A 19,870-nucleotide genomic window follows, 5' to 3' on the forward strand; every position below is an offset into this window, starting at 1 on the left:
TTTGATGACTTTCCTGCTTTCTGGTGTATTAGTCTGTATTCTTCAGAGAAACACAACCAATAGAATATATCAGGATATATCTCTATCTTTATCTCTATATCTGTAGAAAGAGACTTCTTATAATGAACTTGATCACACAGCTTTGGAGACTGACAAATCCCACGATCTACAGTAGGCAAGCTGGAGACCTAGGAAGGGTGATGGGTGTAGTTCCAGTTGAGAGTTCAGTAAACTCAAGACCCAGGGGGAGCCAGACCTGAAGGCTTGATGTAGAATTCCCTCTTCCTTTGGAAGGGTCAGCCTTCAACTGATTGGATGGGACTCACCCATAATTAGGCACGGTAATCTGCTTTACTCAGTCTGCAGATTCAGATGTTAATCTCTTCTAGAAACACCATCACAGATGTACCCAGAATAATGTTTGACCAAAGGTCTGGCACCCCATGATTCAGTCTAGGTGACATACTAAATTAACCATTACATCTGGTGTGAGATGTTCCAGGCTTAATTTTACATTTCCTGTCCCAGGTGTGAAATACACCGTTTTCCCAAGGAGCCCAGATCTTCTCCTAAACAAAATTGAAGTAAAGTAGCAAAGTCTTCTAAATAATGTTATCAATTAATAAGTGCCATCTGATGATTCTTTTAATGATGAAAATACATTGAGATTCATACTTCGCAAAGCTTTACTTTGAGAGGCTTTGTAGGGAATTCCTTGGCAGTTGAGTGGTTAGGTGCTTTCACTGTAGTCGCTTGGGTTCAATCCCTGGTTGGGGAACTAAAGCAGTTATCCTCCAATTAAAAATAAATAAAAAAAGAAAGGTATAATTTCTTAAGAGTAATTAAATTTTCTTCGGTGTTACTTAATTGTCTTCATTTTCTCACTTTTGGGAAAGAGTTGCTCGATGTCTGTCTGTCCTGTCATTCCTACCTTGATCTTCCTTAGTTTCTGATATAACATTTGAGGAAAGTACGGAATGAAAGCTGATGGCATGTAGTTATACCTAGTAAAATGCATACATAGAAATAATTGATAATTATCTTCCGTAAGCATCAACCTAAGTATCTACCTCTTAGTATATTTCAGTAACCTGGAACTACAGACATAATTGAGTTTACCCTTTTCATTTTACAGAAGAGGAAATTGAGGCTTAGCTCTGTAGGAAAGCTAGGGCTCACCTGGATCACTTGCATTCAGATTTGGCAGTATGCGGCGGCGTTCAGAGACAGACCAGTATGACTCAAAGTTCTTGACGTTGCCATTTATTAGCTGTATTAACTTGAGCAAACATATTTTTTTGATCATGCCATGTGGCACCTTGGATCTTAGTTCCCCAACCAGGGATTGAACCCATGCCCCTTGCAGTGGAAGCACAGAGTCTTAACCACTGGACTACCCAGAAAGTCCCAGGGAAACTTTGTTTTTTAAATTTACTTGTAAGCTAGAGATAATAACTATGTGATATGATTACTATGACAGTTAACCAAGAATAACATTCTAAGGAACCCAGTACTGTGCCTGTCACATTGTGGTGTTCAGTAGCTAAGTCGTGTCTGACTCTCTGGGACCACGTGGACTGCAGCATGCCAGGCTTCCCTGTCCTTCACTACCTTCTTGGAGTTTGCTCAGACTCATGTCCATTGAGTCGATGATGCCATCCAGCCATCTCTTCCTCTGTTGCTCCCTTCTTCTGCCCTCAATCTTTTCCAGCATCAGAGTCTTTTCCCATTGATGCCCTTCGCATCAGGTGGCCAAATTATTGGAGTTTCAGCTTCAGCATCAGTCCTTCCAATGAATATTCAGAGTTGATTTCCTTTAGGATTGACTGGTTTGATCTCTTTGTAGTCCAAGGGATTCTCAAGAGTCTTCTCCAGCACCACAGTTTAAAAGCATCAGTTCTTCGGTGCTCAGCCTTCTTTATGGTCCAACTCCCACATCTGTACGTAACTCCTGGAAAAACCATAGCTTTGACTATACAGACATTTGTTGACAAAGTGATGTCTTTACTTTTTAATACACTGTCTAGGTTTGTCATAGCATTTCTTCAAAGGAGCAAGTGTCTTTTAATTTTATGGCTGCAGTCACCATCTGCAGTGATTTTGGAGCCCAAGAACATGAAATCTGTCACTGTTTCTACTTTTACCCCGTCTGTTTGCCATGAGGTGATGGGACCAGATGCCGTAATCTTAGTTTTTTGAATGTTGAGTTTTAAGCCAGCTGTTTCATTCTTCTCTTTCGCCTTCATCAAGGGGCTTTTTATTAGAGTGGTATCATCCGCATGTCTGAGGTTGTTGATATTTCTCCCAGCAGTCTTGACTCCAGCTTGTGATTCATCCAGGCTGGCCTTTCGCATGATGTGCTCTGCGTATAAAATAAGCGGGGTGACAGTATACAGCCTTGACATACTCCTTTCTCAATTTGGAACCAGTCTGTTGTTCCATGTCCAGTTCTACCTGCTGCTTCCTGACTTGCATACAGGTTTCTCAGGAGATAGGTTAAGATGGTCTGGTGTTTCCATCTCTTTAAGAATGATCCATAGTGTGTTGTGATCCACACAGTCAAAGGCTTTAGTGTAGTCAGTGAAGCGGAGGTAGATGTTTTTCTGAAATTCCCTTGCTTTTTCTATCATCCAACAGATGTTGGCAATTTGATCTCTGGTTCCTCTGCCTTTTCTAAACCCAGTTTGTACATCTGGAAGTTCTTGGTTCACATACTGCTAAAGCCTAGCTTGAAGGATTTTAAGTATAACCTTACTATCATATGAAATGAGTGCAGTTGTATGGTAGCTTGAACATTCTTTGGCATTGGAAAGAAAACTGACCTTTTCCAGTCCTGTGGCCACTGCTGAATTTTCCAAATTTTCCGACACATTGAACGCAGCACTTTAACAGCTACTTAGGCTTTTAAATCGCTCAGCTGGAATTCCATCACCTCCACTAGCTTCTTTTGTAGTCATGCTTCCTAAGGCCCACTTGACTTCACACTCCAGGATGTCTGGCTATAGATGAGTGACCACACCACTGTGGTTATCTGGGTCATTAAGATGGTAACGATGACCCTATATTTGAGACAGCAGAAGAGACACAGATGTAAAGAACAGACTTTTGGACTCTGGGAGAAGGCGAGGGTGGGATGATTTGAGAGAATAGCATTGAAACATGTATATTATCACATGTGAAACAGATCGCCAGTCCAGGTTCGATGCATGAGACAGGGTGCTCAGGGCTGGTGCACTGGGATGACCCTGAGGGATGGGATGGGGAGGGAGGTGTGAAGGAGGGTCAGGATGGGGAACACATGTACACCCATGGCTGATTCATGTCAATGTATGGCAAAAACCACTACAATATTGTAAAGTAATTAGCCTCCAATTAAAATAATATAAAAAAAGACCTTTTTTGTATAGCTCTTCTGTGTATTCTGGCCACCTCTTCTTAATCTCTTATGCTTCTGTTAGGTCCTTACTGTTCCTGTCCTTTATCATGCCTATTTTGCATGAAATCCACTTGATATCTCCGGTACACTATAAGCTCTGGTTTTTCCTGTACTCCTCCTTTTTTAATCTTTAAAAAATATTCCTTTATTTATTTGGCTCTTCCAGGTCTTAGTTGAGGCATGTGGGGATCAGCTCCTAGACTAAGGATGGAACCCAGGTCCCCTGCTTTGGGAGTGCAAAGTCTGTCGGTCACTGGAGCACCAGGGAACTCCCTGTTTTTCCTGTCCTCCTCGTTTGCAGTTCTTTTCTTGTCTCTTTTTGAAGTGAACATCGAGTGTATCTAAAGTAAATGAAATTAATCCTTTGTCTGTTGCTTCGTTTGCTATTATTTTCTCCCAATCTGAGGGCTGTCTTTTCACCTTGCTTATAGTTTTCCTTTGTTGTGCAAAAGTTTTTAAGTTTCATTAGGTCCCATTTGTTTATTTTTGCTTTTATTTCCATTATTCTGGGAGGTGGGTCATAGAGGATCCTGCTGTGATTTATGTCGGAGAGTGTTTTGCCTATGTTCTCCTGTAGGAGTTTTATAGTTTCTGGTCTTACATTTAGATCTTTAATCCATTTTGAGTTTATTTTTGTGTATGGTGTTAGAAAGTGTTCTAGTTTCATTCTTTTACAAGTGGCTGATTCATGTCAATGTATGACAAAAACCACCACAATATTGTAAAGTAATTAGCCTCCAACTAATAAAAATAAATGAAAAAAAAAAAGTAAATGAAAACAGTATACTTTTGTTGCATTTGTTACCTTGTTCATGGTGTTTACTTAACAAATGTTTTCCTTTTTTTTTTTAAAAAGCCTTTTTTATTTATTTCTTTTGACTGCATGGGATCTTTGTTGCTTTGCTTGGGCTTTCTCCAGTTGCAGTAAGCAGGGGCTCCTTTTGGTTGCAGTGTGTGGGCTTCTGATTGTGGTGGCTTCTCGTCGCAGAGCACAGGCTCTAGGCACGCGAAGCTCTAGGCATGCGCGGGCTTCAGTAGTTGTGGTTCCCAGGCTCAGTAGTTGTGGTTTGCAGGCATGATTTACGTGGGCTTCATACTTGTGGCGCAAGGGCTTAGTTGCTCTGTGGCAACTTGATCCTCCCGGACCAAGGATCAAACCCATGTCTCCTACATTGGCAGGCAGATTTTGGTCTGGTCCTTTTCTTAACTTTCTGAATGACAGTTACTAAAGTTCACATTCAGAAGATTTACTTTTAGTCTGAAGTATTTTATCCAGAATAACTTCGGTTGTTATATTCCTATTTATTGTCATTATTGAATATTAATCACAAATGTTTTAAACTATTTTATGTGTCATTAGGGTAGATTTTAAACATGTTGATGCTTGTATGCTCCTGGAGCATGCAGGATTGTGTGGTCAGCATTAATGGATGTTTAAACGTTGCTTTTATGTTCTTAGATGAAAGCTATGTTACCTATATTAAATGTTAGTAATTTTAATTATCACTCTCCTTTTTAATATGAAATGTTGGCTTGAATTTCTATAGAACTAGCTACAGGATTGTAAACCTGTAATTCATGTTTAAATGTGAATATGTAGAAAAAAGTCTTAGAACTGTTTATCTTCCAAAAATTTTTGCTATCTATTTTGGATAATATTCCAAAAGCATACTCAAATGTTGACTTTCCCATGACATTAATAGATGGCTTTGTTTATTGAGACGTATAAAAATATGATTGCTAATGCCTATAGGTTAAGGTTATATTTCATAAAGTGGGTAAATTGATGTATTTGAAGTGTTGGAGACTTCAAATTAGGAGACCTAGAAGTGATGAAAAAGAAGGCAATGATAGTTGCTTTCAGATCTTCTTGGAGTGTTTTCATTTGATGACTCCATTTTCTTGTAATTCATCTTGTCTGTAACTACTTGTATATGCAGGTTTTACTCCCAAGCACTGGAAACTAATTGTTCTGAGATCACTGATTTCTCAGAGTCACCAAATATGTTGCTTGGCATTTTTTGGTTCCCATCATGCTTGTTCATTACAGACTATTGGATTAGATTCTGCTAGTCGTCCTGAAGGTTTGCTTTCTGCGTACTTTGTCTCCCCCAGTCTTGTGTTGATCTCCTTGCCCACCTTTGCTGGCTCAGCTGCGTACTCATGCCTCTGTCCTAAGACTCAGTTTTTTAACGTTTGTGTTGTCAGCATTGATATGTACACGTTCATACTTCACCACCGTAATGAGATGACTCCAAAATCTGTTCCTGTCCTTTTTTTCTGCAGTTAAGACTCTTATTCTTTACCAGTTGGATGTTTTTATCTGTTGCCTTATTGTCTCCAAAAACTCAGTGTGTCTGAGTCAAAGTCTTCATCTTGGAACAAACTTCATGGTCTTAATTCTGTCACTGATAGTGGTACTGTCGTTCATCTACCTCCCAAGTTTAGTCATGATCGATTCTTTCACTCACCCTTTCCAATTTATTTAGGCACAAAGGTCTGTATTCTAATTTTTCTGACAAAATTTGGGAAATGTTGGTTTATAGAATTGATTGGTTGAGTAGTTATCTGTATGTCTTTCAAATTGGCTAAGTGTAGAGGGGTTTGAAAGAGCGTTTTTTATTTCTTTAATAGAGTTTTTGTAGTGGCTATAATTTAAAAGAAAGTGCCAGGGACATTATCTAAGGCCTCTTAAAGGAGCTAATGCCTGAGCATGGCTGTGAGGCTCTCAGAACTTTTCTGGTTTGATCTGGGAATGGGAGAGGTTCCACTTTGGTTTAAACCAGGTATTCTTCAATATGGGTAGCTTTTAGATTAACAGGTTTGTTTCAGTATTAGGCAGTTAGATGAAAACAGTTCAAATGATATGGAAAGTGTTTGGCAGAGTGGATGCACACATGTACCTTAACTTTCTTGCTCAACCATGTCCATTCGTTTCCAAACTTAGTTTTAACCTAAATCATCAGTCTCAGAACTCCTTAGAAAGCCTTTTATTTTGATGGCTTTTCTGACCAATTATCTTTTTCTTTTCTTCTTATCTGATACGTGGCATGCCCATCTCTGTTCACATTAGGCATGTTTTCTTGGCTAGTTATCAAGGAAAAACTTACTGAGATTCTTTTTGTTTGCATCTTATGGTTGCAAAATAAGAAACAGTCTTTAGATTGATGAGCTGGCACATGCAGTACCAACAATTGTGAAAAAAGGAAAGAGGCCTCAAACATGTCACAGCAAAAGTACAAAAACAAAAATTGTGGTAGATTATCAATAATTACTTCAAAAAGTAATAATGACAAAAAAAAGTAATAATGACTTATCTAGATTGTCTGGTACATGATTGCTGAAGAAGTCAGAGTGGACAATAACTCAAGTACCTGATAGACAAAAAAAAGAAAAAAAGAAAAAACAAACTGTTGAAGGTGTTGCATTTTCAGGGAGAAAAATTATAAAAACAAAGATACTAAAATCAACTGTACTTCAATAAAAAACTGAAAAAAATACTACTAAAGTGCTTAATGTTCTCTTTTCTGGACCATTCTTTTCTAGATTGTTTCTCTATTCTTTGATTCTATCTACCAGAAATTTGATAATAGATATCAAGTCTAGGAAGACTTCCCTGGTGGCTCAGTGGTAAAGAATCCACTTGCCAATGCAGGAGACACAGGTTTGATCCCTGGGTCAGAAGATCCCCTGGAGAAGGAAATGGCAACCCACTCTAGTATTCTTGCCTGGGAAATCCCATGGACAGAGGCACCTGGCAGACTACAATCCGTGGGGTCACAAAAGATTCAAATATGATCTAGTGACTAAACAGCAACAGTCAAACGTAGGGAAGTAAAGTAAAAGGGGGAAATCCCTTCTTGGTAACAGGGAAGTATTGTCAGATTGGTCCACATATATGTATCCCAACCCTCTGATACATATTTTATTGGTCAAATAGCAGTTCTCAACAATTTGGGTTTATTTATTCTAACGTAGATTAGTAATGTAGATATTGTTTTAGGTTTAACAATGATTTGTTTGGTTTAGTGTTTATAAGCTTTTTTACATGTCGTTTTCATTTGGAATATGAAAACAGATCCGAGAACGTGGTGTATCTCATTGTCTGTATGCGTCATCTTTGATCTGTTTCATCACTGTCTTATACTGATAGTTTTCTGAGGACAGGTGTTTTGCCTCCTTGGGAACGTTTATTCCTAGGTATTTTATTCTCTTTGTTGCAATGGTAAATAAATGGGATTATTTCCTTAATTTCTCTTTCTGACCTTTCATTGCTAGTCTATAGGAGTGGAAAAGATTTCTGTGCATTAATTTTGTATCCTGCAACTTTACCAAATTCACTGATTAGCACCAGTAGTTTTCTAGTGGCATCTTTAAGATTTTCTTGGCGTGAATATCATGTCATCTGCAGACGGTGACAGTTTTAGTTTCTCTTTTCCATTTTGGATTCCTTTTATTTCTTTTTTTCCCTTGATTGGCATAGCTAGGACTTCCAAACTATGTTGAATAATAGTGATGAGAGTGGGCATCCTTGTCTTATTCCTGACCTTAGAGCAAATGCTTTTAGTTTTTCACCACTGAGAATGATGTTTGCTGTGGATTTTCTGTATATGGTACTTACTGTATTGGGGTAGGTTCATCAGAGAAAGTATCTGCATAAAACTCACAAAAATATTCTTCACTCAGAATTTTGTGATTTATCAGTTTTGAAAATTTTACAGTAATAAACTTGCGTTTATAGTGTACAAAAGGTTGGAACCAAAACCTAAGGGAATGAACAGAATGTGAATGATAATAACAATCACAAGTTGTATAATGAACTTTTGGTCAGTTTTAAGCTCTAATAGCTTGGCATGGTGATGTTAATTGTATCAATCACTAAAAATGTATTGATAACGTCTCTGGTCAATAACATTCGGGTAACAAAAGATGTATTAATGTGTCTCTGGTCAAGAATATGTTAATATGGAGTGTCATATTGATTGATTTGTGTATATTGAAGAATCCTTGTGTTCCTGTGATAAATTCCTCTTGATCATGGTATATGATCCTTTTTAATATGTTCTGGAATTCAATTTGTTAATATTTTGTTGAGAATTTTTCTGTGTTCATCAGTGATATTGGTCTGTAATTTTCTTTTTTTGTGATATCTTTTTCTGCTTTTGGTATTAGGGTAATGGTGGCCTTGTCCAATGAGTTTGGGAGTGTTCCTTCCTCTGCAATTTGTTTTAGAAGAGTTTGAGATGGATGGTGTTATTAGTTTTTCTCTAAATGTTTGATAGAATTTACCTGTGAAGCCATCTAGTCCAGGACTTTTGTTTATTGGAAGATTTAAAAAATTGTTTTATTTCTTTGTTTTACTTTTGACTGTGCTGGGTCTTTGTTGCTGCGAATGGTCTTTCCGTAGTTTTGGCGAGCAGGGCCCCTCTTCATTGTGGTGCACAGGCCTCATTGAGGAGGCTTCTCTTGTTGTGGGGCACAGGCTCTCGGCATGTGTGCTTGCGCACACGTAGTAGTTGCAGCATGCAGGCTCGGGAGCTCACGGGCTTCAGTAGTTGTCGTGTTTGGGCTCAGTAGTTGTGATGTATGGGTTCCATTTCTCCGAAGAATGTGGGATCTTCCTGGACTACGGATTAAACCTGTGTCCCTTGCATTGGCAGATAGATTCTTAATCGCTGAAACACCAGGGAAGTCCCTCTAGGTATTTTTTGATTTCCTCTTTGATTTCTTCAGTGATCTCTTGGGTATTTAGCAGCATGTTGTTCAGCCTGCTCGTTTTTGTGTTCTTACAGTTTTTTTTTTCCCCTATAATTTCCAATCTCATAGAATTGTGATTGGAAGAGGTATTTAATACTGTTTCAGTTTTCTCAAATTTACCAAGGCTTGATTTGTGACTGAAGATGTGATCTCCTGAAGAATGTTCCATGTGCACTTGAGAAGAAAGTATATTCTGCAGCTTTCAAATGGAATGTCCTATATATATTAATTATGTTTATCTGGTCTAATGTGTCACTTAAAGCTTATATTTTCTGATTAATTTTCTGTCTGGATGATCTGTCCTTTGGTATAAATGAGGGTGTTAAAGTTCCCTACTATTACTGTGTTACTGTTGATTTCCTCTTTTTGACTGTTAGCATTTGCCTTATGTATTGAAGTGCTCCTATGTTGGGTGCATAAATGTTTATAATTGTTACACCTTCTCCTTAGATTGATCCCTTGATCATTATGTAGTGTCGTTCCTTGCCTCTTGCATTACTAACGGTCTTTATTTTAAAGTTTTTTTGTCTGATTTGAGTGTTGCTACTCCAGCTTTCTTTTGACTTCCATTTGCATGGAATATATTTTTTCCACCCACTCACATTTAGTCTGTGTATGTCCCTAAATCTGAAGTGGGTGTCTTGTAGACATCACATAATGGGTCTTGTTTTTGTATCCATTCAGCCAGTCTGTGTTTTTTGTTTGAAGTATTTAATCCATTCACATTTAAGATAATTACCTATATGTATATTCTTATTACCATTTTCTTAATTGTTTTGGGTTTGTTTTTATAGGTCTTTTTTCTTCTCTTGTGTTTCCCACCCAGAGAAGTTCCTTTAGCATTTGCTGTAAAGCTGGTTTGGTGGCACTAAATTATTTTAACTTTTGCGTATCTGTAAAGTTTTTAGTTTCTTCATTGAATCTGAATGTTATCCTTGCTGGGTAGAGTAATCTTGATTGTAAGTTTTTCCCTTTCATCACTTTAAATATATCTTGCCAGTTCTTTCTGGCCTTTCTGATATCCTTTCCCATATTAAGAAAGTTTTCCCACCTATAATCTCTTCAAATATTTCCTCAGACTCTCTTTTTCTTCTGGAACCTGTATAATTCAAAGATTGGTGCATTTAATGTTGTCCCAGACGTCTCTGAGACTGTCCTCATTTCTTTTCATTGTTTTTTCTTTACTCTGCTCTTTGGCAGTTATTTCCACCATCCTGTCTTCCAGCTTACTTATTCGTTCTCCTGCCTCAGTTATTCTGCTGTTGATTCCTTCTAGTGTATTTTTCATTTTGGTTAGTGTTTTCATCACCATTTGTTTGTTCTTTATTCTTCTAGGCCCTTGTAAACATTTCTTATATTTTCTCAATCTGTACCTCCATATTCTATTTCTGAGTTTATGGATCATCTTTGTTAATATTACTCTGAATTCTTTTTCAGGTAGATTGCCTAGTCCTCTTCATTTATTTGTTCTTATAGGTTTTTAGCTTGCTCCTTCATTGGTAACATATTTCTCTGTCATCTCATTTTGGTTGGTGGGTGGGGCTGTGTTCCTGTCTTATTGATTGCTTGGCCTGAGGTGTCTAGCACTGGAGTTTGGAAGCAGTTGGTAGAACTGGGTCTTGGTGCTGAGATGGGGACCTTTGGAAGAGCTCACATGGATTCATATTTCTTAGGGTTGAAGTACTCTGTAAGTTCAGCAGCTTGGACTTGGTGCTCCTACCACAGGGGCTTGGACCGTAAAGGAGGCTGAGCACCAAAGAACAGATGCTTTTGAACTGTGGTGTTGGAGAAGACTCTTGAGAAACCCTTGGACAGCAAGGAGATCAAACCAGTCAGTCCTAAAGGAAATCAGTTCTGAATATTCATTGGGAGGACTGATGCTGAAGCTAAAGCTCAGATACTTTGACCTACCTGATGCAAAGAGCCAACTCATTAGAAAGGCCCTGATGCTGGGAAAGATTGATGGGAGGAGGAGAAGGGGACGACAGAAGACAAGATGGTTGGATGGCATCACTGACTCAATGGACATGAGTTTGAGCAAGCCCTGGGAGATGGTGAAGGACAGGGAAGCCTGGTGTGCTGCAGTCCATGGGGTGGCAGAGTCGGACATGACTGAGTGTGCAATAACCACCACCACCAGAGGGGCTTAGGCTCAAGCCCTGACCTGTTAGGAGATGAGAACTTCATGTCTTCCTATTTTGTTATCTTGACCATTGGTATCAGAAACTTATTTTGAGCAGTTACCTGAAAATTGTTTCCTTGTGTGGAAAGTCTTATCCTATTTCTGATTCTTTCCACTCAGACAGACTTGTTTTATTTTCCCATAAATTGTGTGTTTGCATTTGGTATCAAATTATCCAGATTGGGTAGTAGCAACTGGTTGGTTGTAACCCAAAGAAACATTTAAAAAAAATGTTAGTTGCAGTTGGGAGGAAATAACAAGTCCTGGTTAGATATGCATCAAAGAAGTATTGTGGACTCAACTTTAAGCATTTGTACCACTTTAGCTTCTTGCTTTTTATGATTCTGATTCATGTTTCCTAATTAGAGTACTGACCCTGGTGTTAGAGGGTAAATGTGGTGTATCTTCTTAGGGCCTCCATTTAAATCACAGGTATGAGCATGGGAGTTTGAAATTACTATGTATATTGTATTATCACTTAGTTTATTACATTCACATAAATTTTTGGACTAAGAAGATGTAAAAGAGTTTGTTTATCATCCAGTTTCTATGAATCTTGAGTTTATTTTCCTTTGTCATGAGGGTTGTTTGACTGGAAAAGCTGGTGAGGCATTGATTGAAGTGAAAGGTTAGAAACACTATTAAAAATAAACTTATGCATATTTTAAGGAATAGTGGATCACTTATGGATTCAAGTAGTTTAGAGACAAAAATTCATGCATTTTTATATTGTTAATTTATAGATTATGTGATTTATTTATGTAATGAAAACAGTTTATAACCAAGAGTCTGTTATGTTAGCTGTGTTCATTCATATACTCATTCATATAGCATGTTCTTGTGCACATGAATGCCTTTATGGCAGTGGCCCCCACATTTTAGTGTGTATCACAGTTACCTGAGAGTTTGTTAAAAGTTTGTTAAAAGCTGTAGGTACCATCCCCAGAGATTGTGGTGACATAGTGATCTCTTTTTTTAAAATAAACACATTGATATTCTGGTCTGTAGACCACTTTTTGACTATTATAGGAGAAGGAATTATTTTTACTAAAAGGTTAAAAAAACCCCATTATTTAAAAAGATTTAATGGTAGGAGAATATGAAAGTATTTATGATTGTGAGTGACTTAAAGTTTTAGCATAATACAACATAATAGGCCGGAGAAGGCAATGGCACCCCACTCCAGTACTCTCGCCTGGAAAATCCCATGGACGGAGGAGCCTGGTAGGCTGCAGTCCATGGGGTCGCGAAGAGTCAGACACGACTGAGCGACTTCACTTTCACTTTTCACCTTCATGCACTGGAGAAGGAAATGGCAACCCACTCCAGTGTTCCTGCCTGGAGAATCCCAGGCACGGTGGAGCCTGGTGGGCTGCCGTCTATGGGGTCTCACAGAATTGGACACGACTGAAGTGACTTCGCAGCAGCAGCAGCAGCAACATAATAGGCTTGGTTTTGAATTTGACCTGTCTCCTGTAAGGGCCAGTAGATGGTAGCTGTTTGCTAAACTTCAGTAATGGATAACTTGTGACTGGTATAATGGATAACTTGGACACAATAAAGGGTAAAAATGGTGGAGGCCTAGTATATGCTGAAGAGATCAAGAAGAGATAGAATGAATACATGGAAGAATTGTGTAAAAAAGATCTTAATGAACTGGATTACTATGATAGTGTGGTTAGTCACTCAGAGCTAGACATTCTGGAGTGCGAAGTCAGGTGGGCCTTAAGAAGCACTGCTGTTAATAAAGCTAGTGGGTGTGATGAAATTCCAGCAGAACTACTCAAATCCCTAAAGATGATGCCATCAAGGTTTTGCATTCATTATGTCAGCAAATCTGGAAACTTAGGAGTGGCCACAGAACTGGAAAAGGTCAATCCTTATCCCAATTCCCAAGAAGGGTAGTTACAAAGAATGTGCTAACCATCGGACAGTTGCACTCATCTCCCACGCTAGTAAATCTTGCATGCTAGGCTATTCATCATTACGTGAACCAAGAGCTTCCAGATGTCCAGATGGGTTTAGAGAAGGAAGAACAGCTAGAGATCAAATTGCCCACATTCCCTGAGTTAAAGAGAAAGCAGGGGAATTTCAGAAAAACATCTATCTCTGTTTCATCAACTTCGCTAAAGCCTTTGACTGTGTGGATCATGACAAACTGTGGAAAGCTGTTAGAGAGATGGGAATACAGACCATCTTACCTGTCTTCTGAGAAGCCTGTATGCGGGTCAAAAAACAACAGTTAGCACCCTGTGTGGAACAACTTATTGGTTCAAGATCAAGAAAGGAGTATGACAGGGCTGTCTGCTGTCACCCTGTTTGTTTAACCTATATGCTGAACATATCATTAGAAATGCCGGGCTGAATGAATTACAAGCCGGAATCAAGATAGGCAGGAGAAACATCAACAATCTAAGATATGCGGATTGTATTGCTGAAAGCAGAGGAGCTGAAGAGCCTCTTGATAAGGGTGAAGGAGCAGAGCGAAAGAGCTGGCTTAAGACTAAGTATTAAAAAAACTAAGATCCTGTCATCCAGCCCTGTTACTGGATGGCAGATGGAAGGGGAAAAGGTGGAAGTAGTGACAAATTTCCTCTTCCTGGGCTCTAAAATCTCTCTGGATGGTGACTGCAGCCTTGAAAACAGAAGATGATTGCTTCTTGGCAGGAAAGCAATGACAAACCCTAGACGGTATTTTTTTTGTTTTTTAAGAAGTTGAATATTTTATTATTAAATTGTTTATTCTCCTGCAAGGCTGTTGCTTCACTGTATAAAAATAGCACCAGCAAACACAGTATATTGCAAAATTAAGACAGTAATATTCTTCACTGGACACTATACAACTAACAAACTTTTCTCCACTGGCTGTTATTTCTAGTGGGAAGATCATTTTGACCCAAATCCAAGGATAGCTGTAAGCAAGTTACAATGCAAACCTAGACAGTATTTTGAAAAGCAGAGACATTACTTTGCTGACCAAGGTCCATATAGTCAAGGGTATGGTCTTCCCAGTAGTCCCGTACGGTTGTGAGAGCTGGACCATAAAGAAGGCGGAGCACAGAAGAATTGATGCCTTCGAGCTGTGGTGCTGGAGAAGATTCCTGAAAGTCCCTCGAACAGCAAGGAGATCAAACCAGTCGATCTTAAGGGAGAATCAACCCTGAATATTTACTGGAATGACTGATGCTGAAGCTGAAGCTGCAGTATTTTGGTCATCTGATGTGCACAGACAAATAATTGGAAAATTCCCTGATGCTGGGAAAGATCAAGGGCAAAAGGAGAAGAGGGCGTCAGAGGTTGAGATGGCTGGACGGCATCACCGATGCAGTGAACATGAACTTGGTCAAACTTTGGGAGATGGTGAGGGACAGGAAGGCCTGGCATGCTGCAGTCCGTGGGGTTGCAAAGAGTCGGACTCAACTGGGTGACTGAACAGCAGCAATGACTGTAAAGGCCAGCAGATAGTAATTGTTTGCTAAACCGCAAGTACTCCTGCCAGTCACAAGTTATCCGTTATTAACAATCATGTTGCTATTCCATGGTCTAAGTAGAAAATACATGTCTTAAGAGTCAGTATATATATATTTTAGTCATTTTAATTGCTTTGAAGAAATAGAATGATTTATTTTGAAATGCCAAATATAATTGAGGTCAGGCATTAAATTTTAATTTTTATCAGATGAGAGAAATGAGGTGAGGGTATGGTAAAACAGGTGTTGTTCATGCATGGTGCATAATTATGAAGGGATGCAATTTTGGATAACATTTTTAATACATGTTTTGAAATCTTAAAAAGATTCACATTAATTTACATAGTAATTCCATTCTGAGAATCTCCAAAGGAGATAATTTAAAATATGAAAATAGAGATTTGTGTTACAGAATTATTTATAACTGCACAAAAACTTGGAAAAAAATCTAAACATATTAGAGTAATATTTAAGGAAACCAGTGATCCATTTACTTATTTAACTATAAAATGTTTAAGTGTCTGTAATATAGGAAAATACCTATGTACTGTTATTTAAATAGAAGCAGTTTACAGAATTGTCTATCATTTTAAAGACTAGCAGAAAAGTTGGAAAATATTAATTTTGGTGTTTTTTATAATTATAGGATTATTGTTTTACCCTTGTCTTTATATGTGTTCCCCATATTTTTTTTTTATAATGAAGAAATAGCAGACATAAATCAAGATGTTGATGTTTAACAAGAGTTGAGGTGAGATACTATAACCATGCACTCTCAAGGAATTCAGTGGCAACATTTGATAGGGATAGGAAATTTGTTTATAAATAGATTCAGAATAGTGATTCCAAGTTAAGAGACTCTTAAAGGAATCAGTGCTGAACCCATTATTCAGATTATGGTTTTGTAAATCACCTCAAGAGAGGAGTACACTGTGATCCTTCAAATTTTGAATCCCTTTTAGGTATGAAATCCAGCAGAATTGGTATTAACTATATGAAAATTTTTGGAAGACTGTATGAGTGGGCAGGAATGTGATTGGCTAGATGTGAGTTGGATGGTATGCACTGAAGATTGTTCACTGGATAGTTATTTGCCCTGATGAATTGTATTCTGAACTACAGAATTTAGCAAAAATTATCAACAAATTCTTATGTTTGTAATTTTAGTGGGTAATAAAGAATCCAAGATATTTGGATTTGGTCTGACCCTTTGAGGTTTGTATAAAGGAGAAGATGTTTCTGTGTTTATGGTTTGCTATAGTACTGCTCTGGATGGGCTTGGGGTCAGATTCCCTGAGACAGTTCTTCTGTTCCTAAGGGCATGTTATTTTCTGTGTGAGGAGTCTTGTCGTAGATACATAAAAACAAATAGCACCCCTTGAGATGTATCTAAAAATAAGATACTTAGTTTTGTAAAAAGTATAGCAATAAATTCTAAGTATATGATCAAGGTAAGACAACAGTAGGGAGGGAAAGGATTTGGGGAGAACTGCTGAAATGTTACTTTTTAAATTAAATGAGATGATTATATTCAGTAAGCCTTTTGAGAAACAGTTTTGGTTACAGTGAGAAGCATTCCCAGATGCTAGTCTTAGATGATTTTTTTCACTGTTCTCCATTGAAATAAAAATACCAGAACATTGTGGAGAGTGTGGTTTTCACAGTGCTACTATATTTCACTGATTTAAAGATGTAGATTTCCCCAGATTTTAATATTTCTGAAATTGAAATGTGTTTTGCAATCAGTGGCATCTTTAAATCATTGTCAGTTGTGAAATGGTTATCACTGCCTACATATACCCAAACTCAATAATTAATCCTGTTGGTATGACTAGATAATGCAACCCATTGGTGTTTCAGGTAACATATCTTTTAAGGAAGAGATGAACATGCCTGTGTTGTCTTCCGAAACCTGTTAGTTGCACTTTCTGGTGATACCTTTTGGTTTGGTAACATCAGGAAAGGTGTAGCATCACAACTTGAACAATGTGTTTCAGTTGCTTGAAGGAGAATTCTGAGGCAGTAGAGGAGCATTTTAAAAAGAAATATCACATCACTACTTCCTTAAATGGTACAGAGGATGATATGGAAAAACAGGGTCATTGATGACTGAGTTAAAAAGAAATTTAGAAATCAGATTGTGAATATGAAAAAAATTTTAAGAATATTTTGAATTCATTTTGCTTTTGTTTTTACATAAACACGAGTGCTATGAAAATTCATATCTAAATTTAAGAACTTTTTCAATAAGTATAAAAATTCTGAGAAAGGAAACAATTTTATTTTTGACAAGTAGTAAGCTTGAATATGATGTACATCACCAGCTGTCTGCTAAGAGATTGCAAAGACCTAAAGAACACTTATCCTTTTATATAGTTAAGCAGGTAAAATCCATTACATGCATATTCTTAGGATAAATAATAAGTAGTGCTCAAGAAAGAGGACTTGACAGCAACTATTTGTCACACATAGTTCATTCTAAATTTGCTTGGTAATCAGGGTGACCATAATGGATTAGCTAGTTGCTTTATCCAAAGGAAAAATAAACTTATGTATTTTTATGATAGAAAGTAATTTAGCAACTTGGGGCTAGGTGACCCTCTGAAGTTAGGCTCCTATCCTTGATGATCACATTTCAAAGAGATGGCTACTGGGTCCTTGAGAAAGATGGTCCTGAGTTGCTGGTTAGAGGCTTGTTTAGTGTTTCTTTTTTCTTAATTAAAAAAATTTAAATTTGCATGCCGATTATAATGTTCTCATACAAAGGGACAAGTTAGGGCGGGAGAAAAGGATAGTTGGAAGAGCAGAGTCTTTGAATAAGGAAGACAAATTGGGACCCAGTGCAGAAGTAGTTTGTTTTTCTTTTGTTAGGAGCAGGAAAAGAGGAAGAGTAGTTCTCTTCTGAGTTTAGGGTAACTAGACATTCAGGTTTGCCTGGGACTTAGAGAGTTCCCAGGACACCAGACTTCCAATGCTAAAACTGGCGAAGTCCTGAGCAAACCGGGATGGTTGGGTATTCTGCTGCTGCTTGTTTTTCTTTAACAAAGTGAAAAGGTTGATCATCTGCTGGGAATGGGGAGGGGATGACAGTTTAAGATAAAAGGAAAAGCTATATGAAGTAATTCTTTATCTTAAAGATGGAGGAGCAAATTCACTAGGTTATTGTGGTATGATTTCTGAGCTTTGTCTCCTAAGGGTCTACTGAAATTTATGAAGATAATTTCAAAGTTCTTATGGTTGTATTTCTTTGCAGTCTTATTCAGCTATTCAGGTGGAGATGCCATGTTAGGTGGAATGCTGGTTTTAATTATGATTTGACTATGATGGAGGAAGAGGGGAACAAAGGAGGAGGCCGCAGGCAAGGAAATGATTATAGTGATGGATCATCAAATCTCAGGATAGGTATAAGAAGTGGAGAAGAGAGGATGAAGGACTGTTGGCAAAATGACTCCAACAGACTTTTAGAGTAAACTGGAATGATAGGAAGTAAAGAGAGTGGGATGCCTGAACCTGAGATTTTTGAGGTGGTATAGTTCCTGGTTATTGATATGATATGGGAATAGGGGCTGGCGTGGATGGCAGAAACAGTCATTGAGTATTGTAATGATCACACTATGGATGTGATTTTAGTGATTAAGGCAGGTTTTGGTGCTCCAGAAATATTCAGTTATTTTCTTTTCATATACTGTTGTTTTCTGTTTGTTGTTTTATTTTGTTTGATCAGTACCTTGGATTGAGGAAGAGGTGTTGTTCTCGAACGAAGATGGTTGTAAATAAATAAGTTGATGGATTAAAGCAAATTTTGTTTAATCAGTACTTGTCTTTGTCATATGGCTTGCTCCTGGAAACTTTATAATTGGTTAAGTTTCAGACATTAACATCTAAAATGATGATCCACTGCCCATTAAGCTGTTTTAGTCCCAGATAAGTTCAGTGAGGACTTTGTGTCCTGCATGGTTATTGGTGCTGTGTTGCTTTACTCACTGCAGTTTCCCTCTTTCTCTTTTTATAGGACCGCAGCTGAATGCCCAGCTAGAAGGTTGGCTTTCACAAGTACAGTCTACAAAAAGGCCTGCTAGAGCCATTATTGCACCGTAAGTTTTAAGGGTCTTTACCCAGAATCTTTCATGTGTTGATTATTAATAAAGGATGAATATCTATGGATTGAATTAAAAATTAAAAATCAAATGCTGTGTTGAAACGAAGACGTTATAGTCACTAAATTTCATGATTGCTGTGGCTTTCACTTTAACTCAAGGATAAAGGAATTGACTATTTTCTCAGATGCAGAAGTTTCAAATTTTATTTTTGGTAATAAAACTGGCTTTTAAAACAGTTAAACATTAGTTGAAACAGTTTAAACATTAGGTAAGCTTGGTGATTGCAATAGTATTTGGTACAAATGAGTAAGTTCTATTTTAAACATTAAGAAGATCTACTTTAATCACATAATTTTAAACTTACAAATAAAAGTGTATTAAACATAATGTTTAATGCAATATGGAATAGCAGCCAGGATTTTAGAGGATGGGTAGATTTTTTTTAAATGAAGGCAGTCTATTGCCTATTAGAAGGCAATCTATTGTCTTTGTTAGAGGACTTTTTGAGAATTACAAGCTAACAAACACAGTTAACTGTTTATATGGTATGAATTCAATTAATTTTGATTTGGTAAATGTTGGAGTTTCTGCTATTTCTCTCATAGCAGCATCTTTTATGTGGCTTCTCAAGTTCAGGTTGGTAACTTGATAAATAATAAATAGTGAAAATAATAATAGTAACCACTTATTAAACACTATGAGAATTAACAAGTAAATACACATACAGAACTTACATTAATGTTAGGCACATAATAAGTATTACATAAATGTTACGTATTTTGTGTGCCAAACATTTAGTTAAATGAGATCTAACTTGATCTCATTTAAAAGATTCAGAAGTTGACTACACTACTTACCAACTGTGTGACATACAAGTTATTTAATCTCTTGTGCCTTTGTCTTATTGGTAAAGTTAGAATCATGA

At 37.5% G+C, this 19,870-nt stretch overlaps 1 protein-coding gene across 6 annotated transcripts in view; it reads left to right on the forward strand.

Annotated features, from left to right (window-relative positions):
- The window catches only part of MEMO1 (mediator of cell motility 1), a 117,175-nt gene that overhangs the window by 31,916 nt on the left and 65,389 nt on the right, over positions 1–19,870 (forward strand). For all 6 annotated transcript variants that reach the window (XR_006343619.1, XM_043918310.1, XM_043918307.1 and 3 more), the window contains one exon: positions 18,858–18,939. Coding sequence is in view for 5 of the 6 variants with exons in the window: in XM_043918310.1 (XP_043774245.1) it covers positions 18,858–18,939 (82 nt within the window). In the remaining variant the exon portion in view is untranslated. The remainder of the gene's footprint in view (positions 1–18,857; positions 18,940–19,870) is intronic.

This window comes from Cervus elaphus, chromosome 11, assembly GCF_910594005.1.
Source record: "Cervus elaphus chromosome 11, mCerEla1.1, whole genome shotgun sequence".
In the NCBI taxonomy this organism is placed as follows: Eukaryota; Metazoa; Chordata; class Mammalia; order Artiodactyla; family Cervidae; genus Cervus; species Cervus elaphus.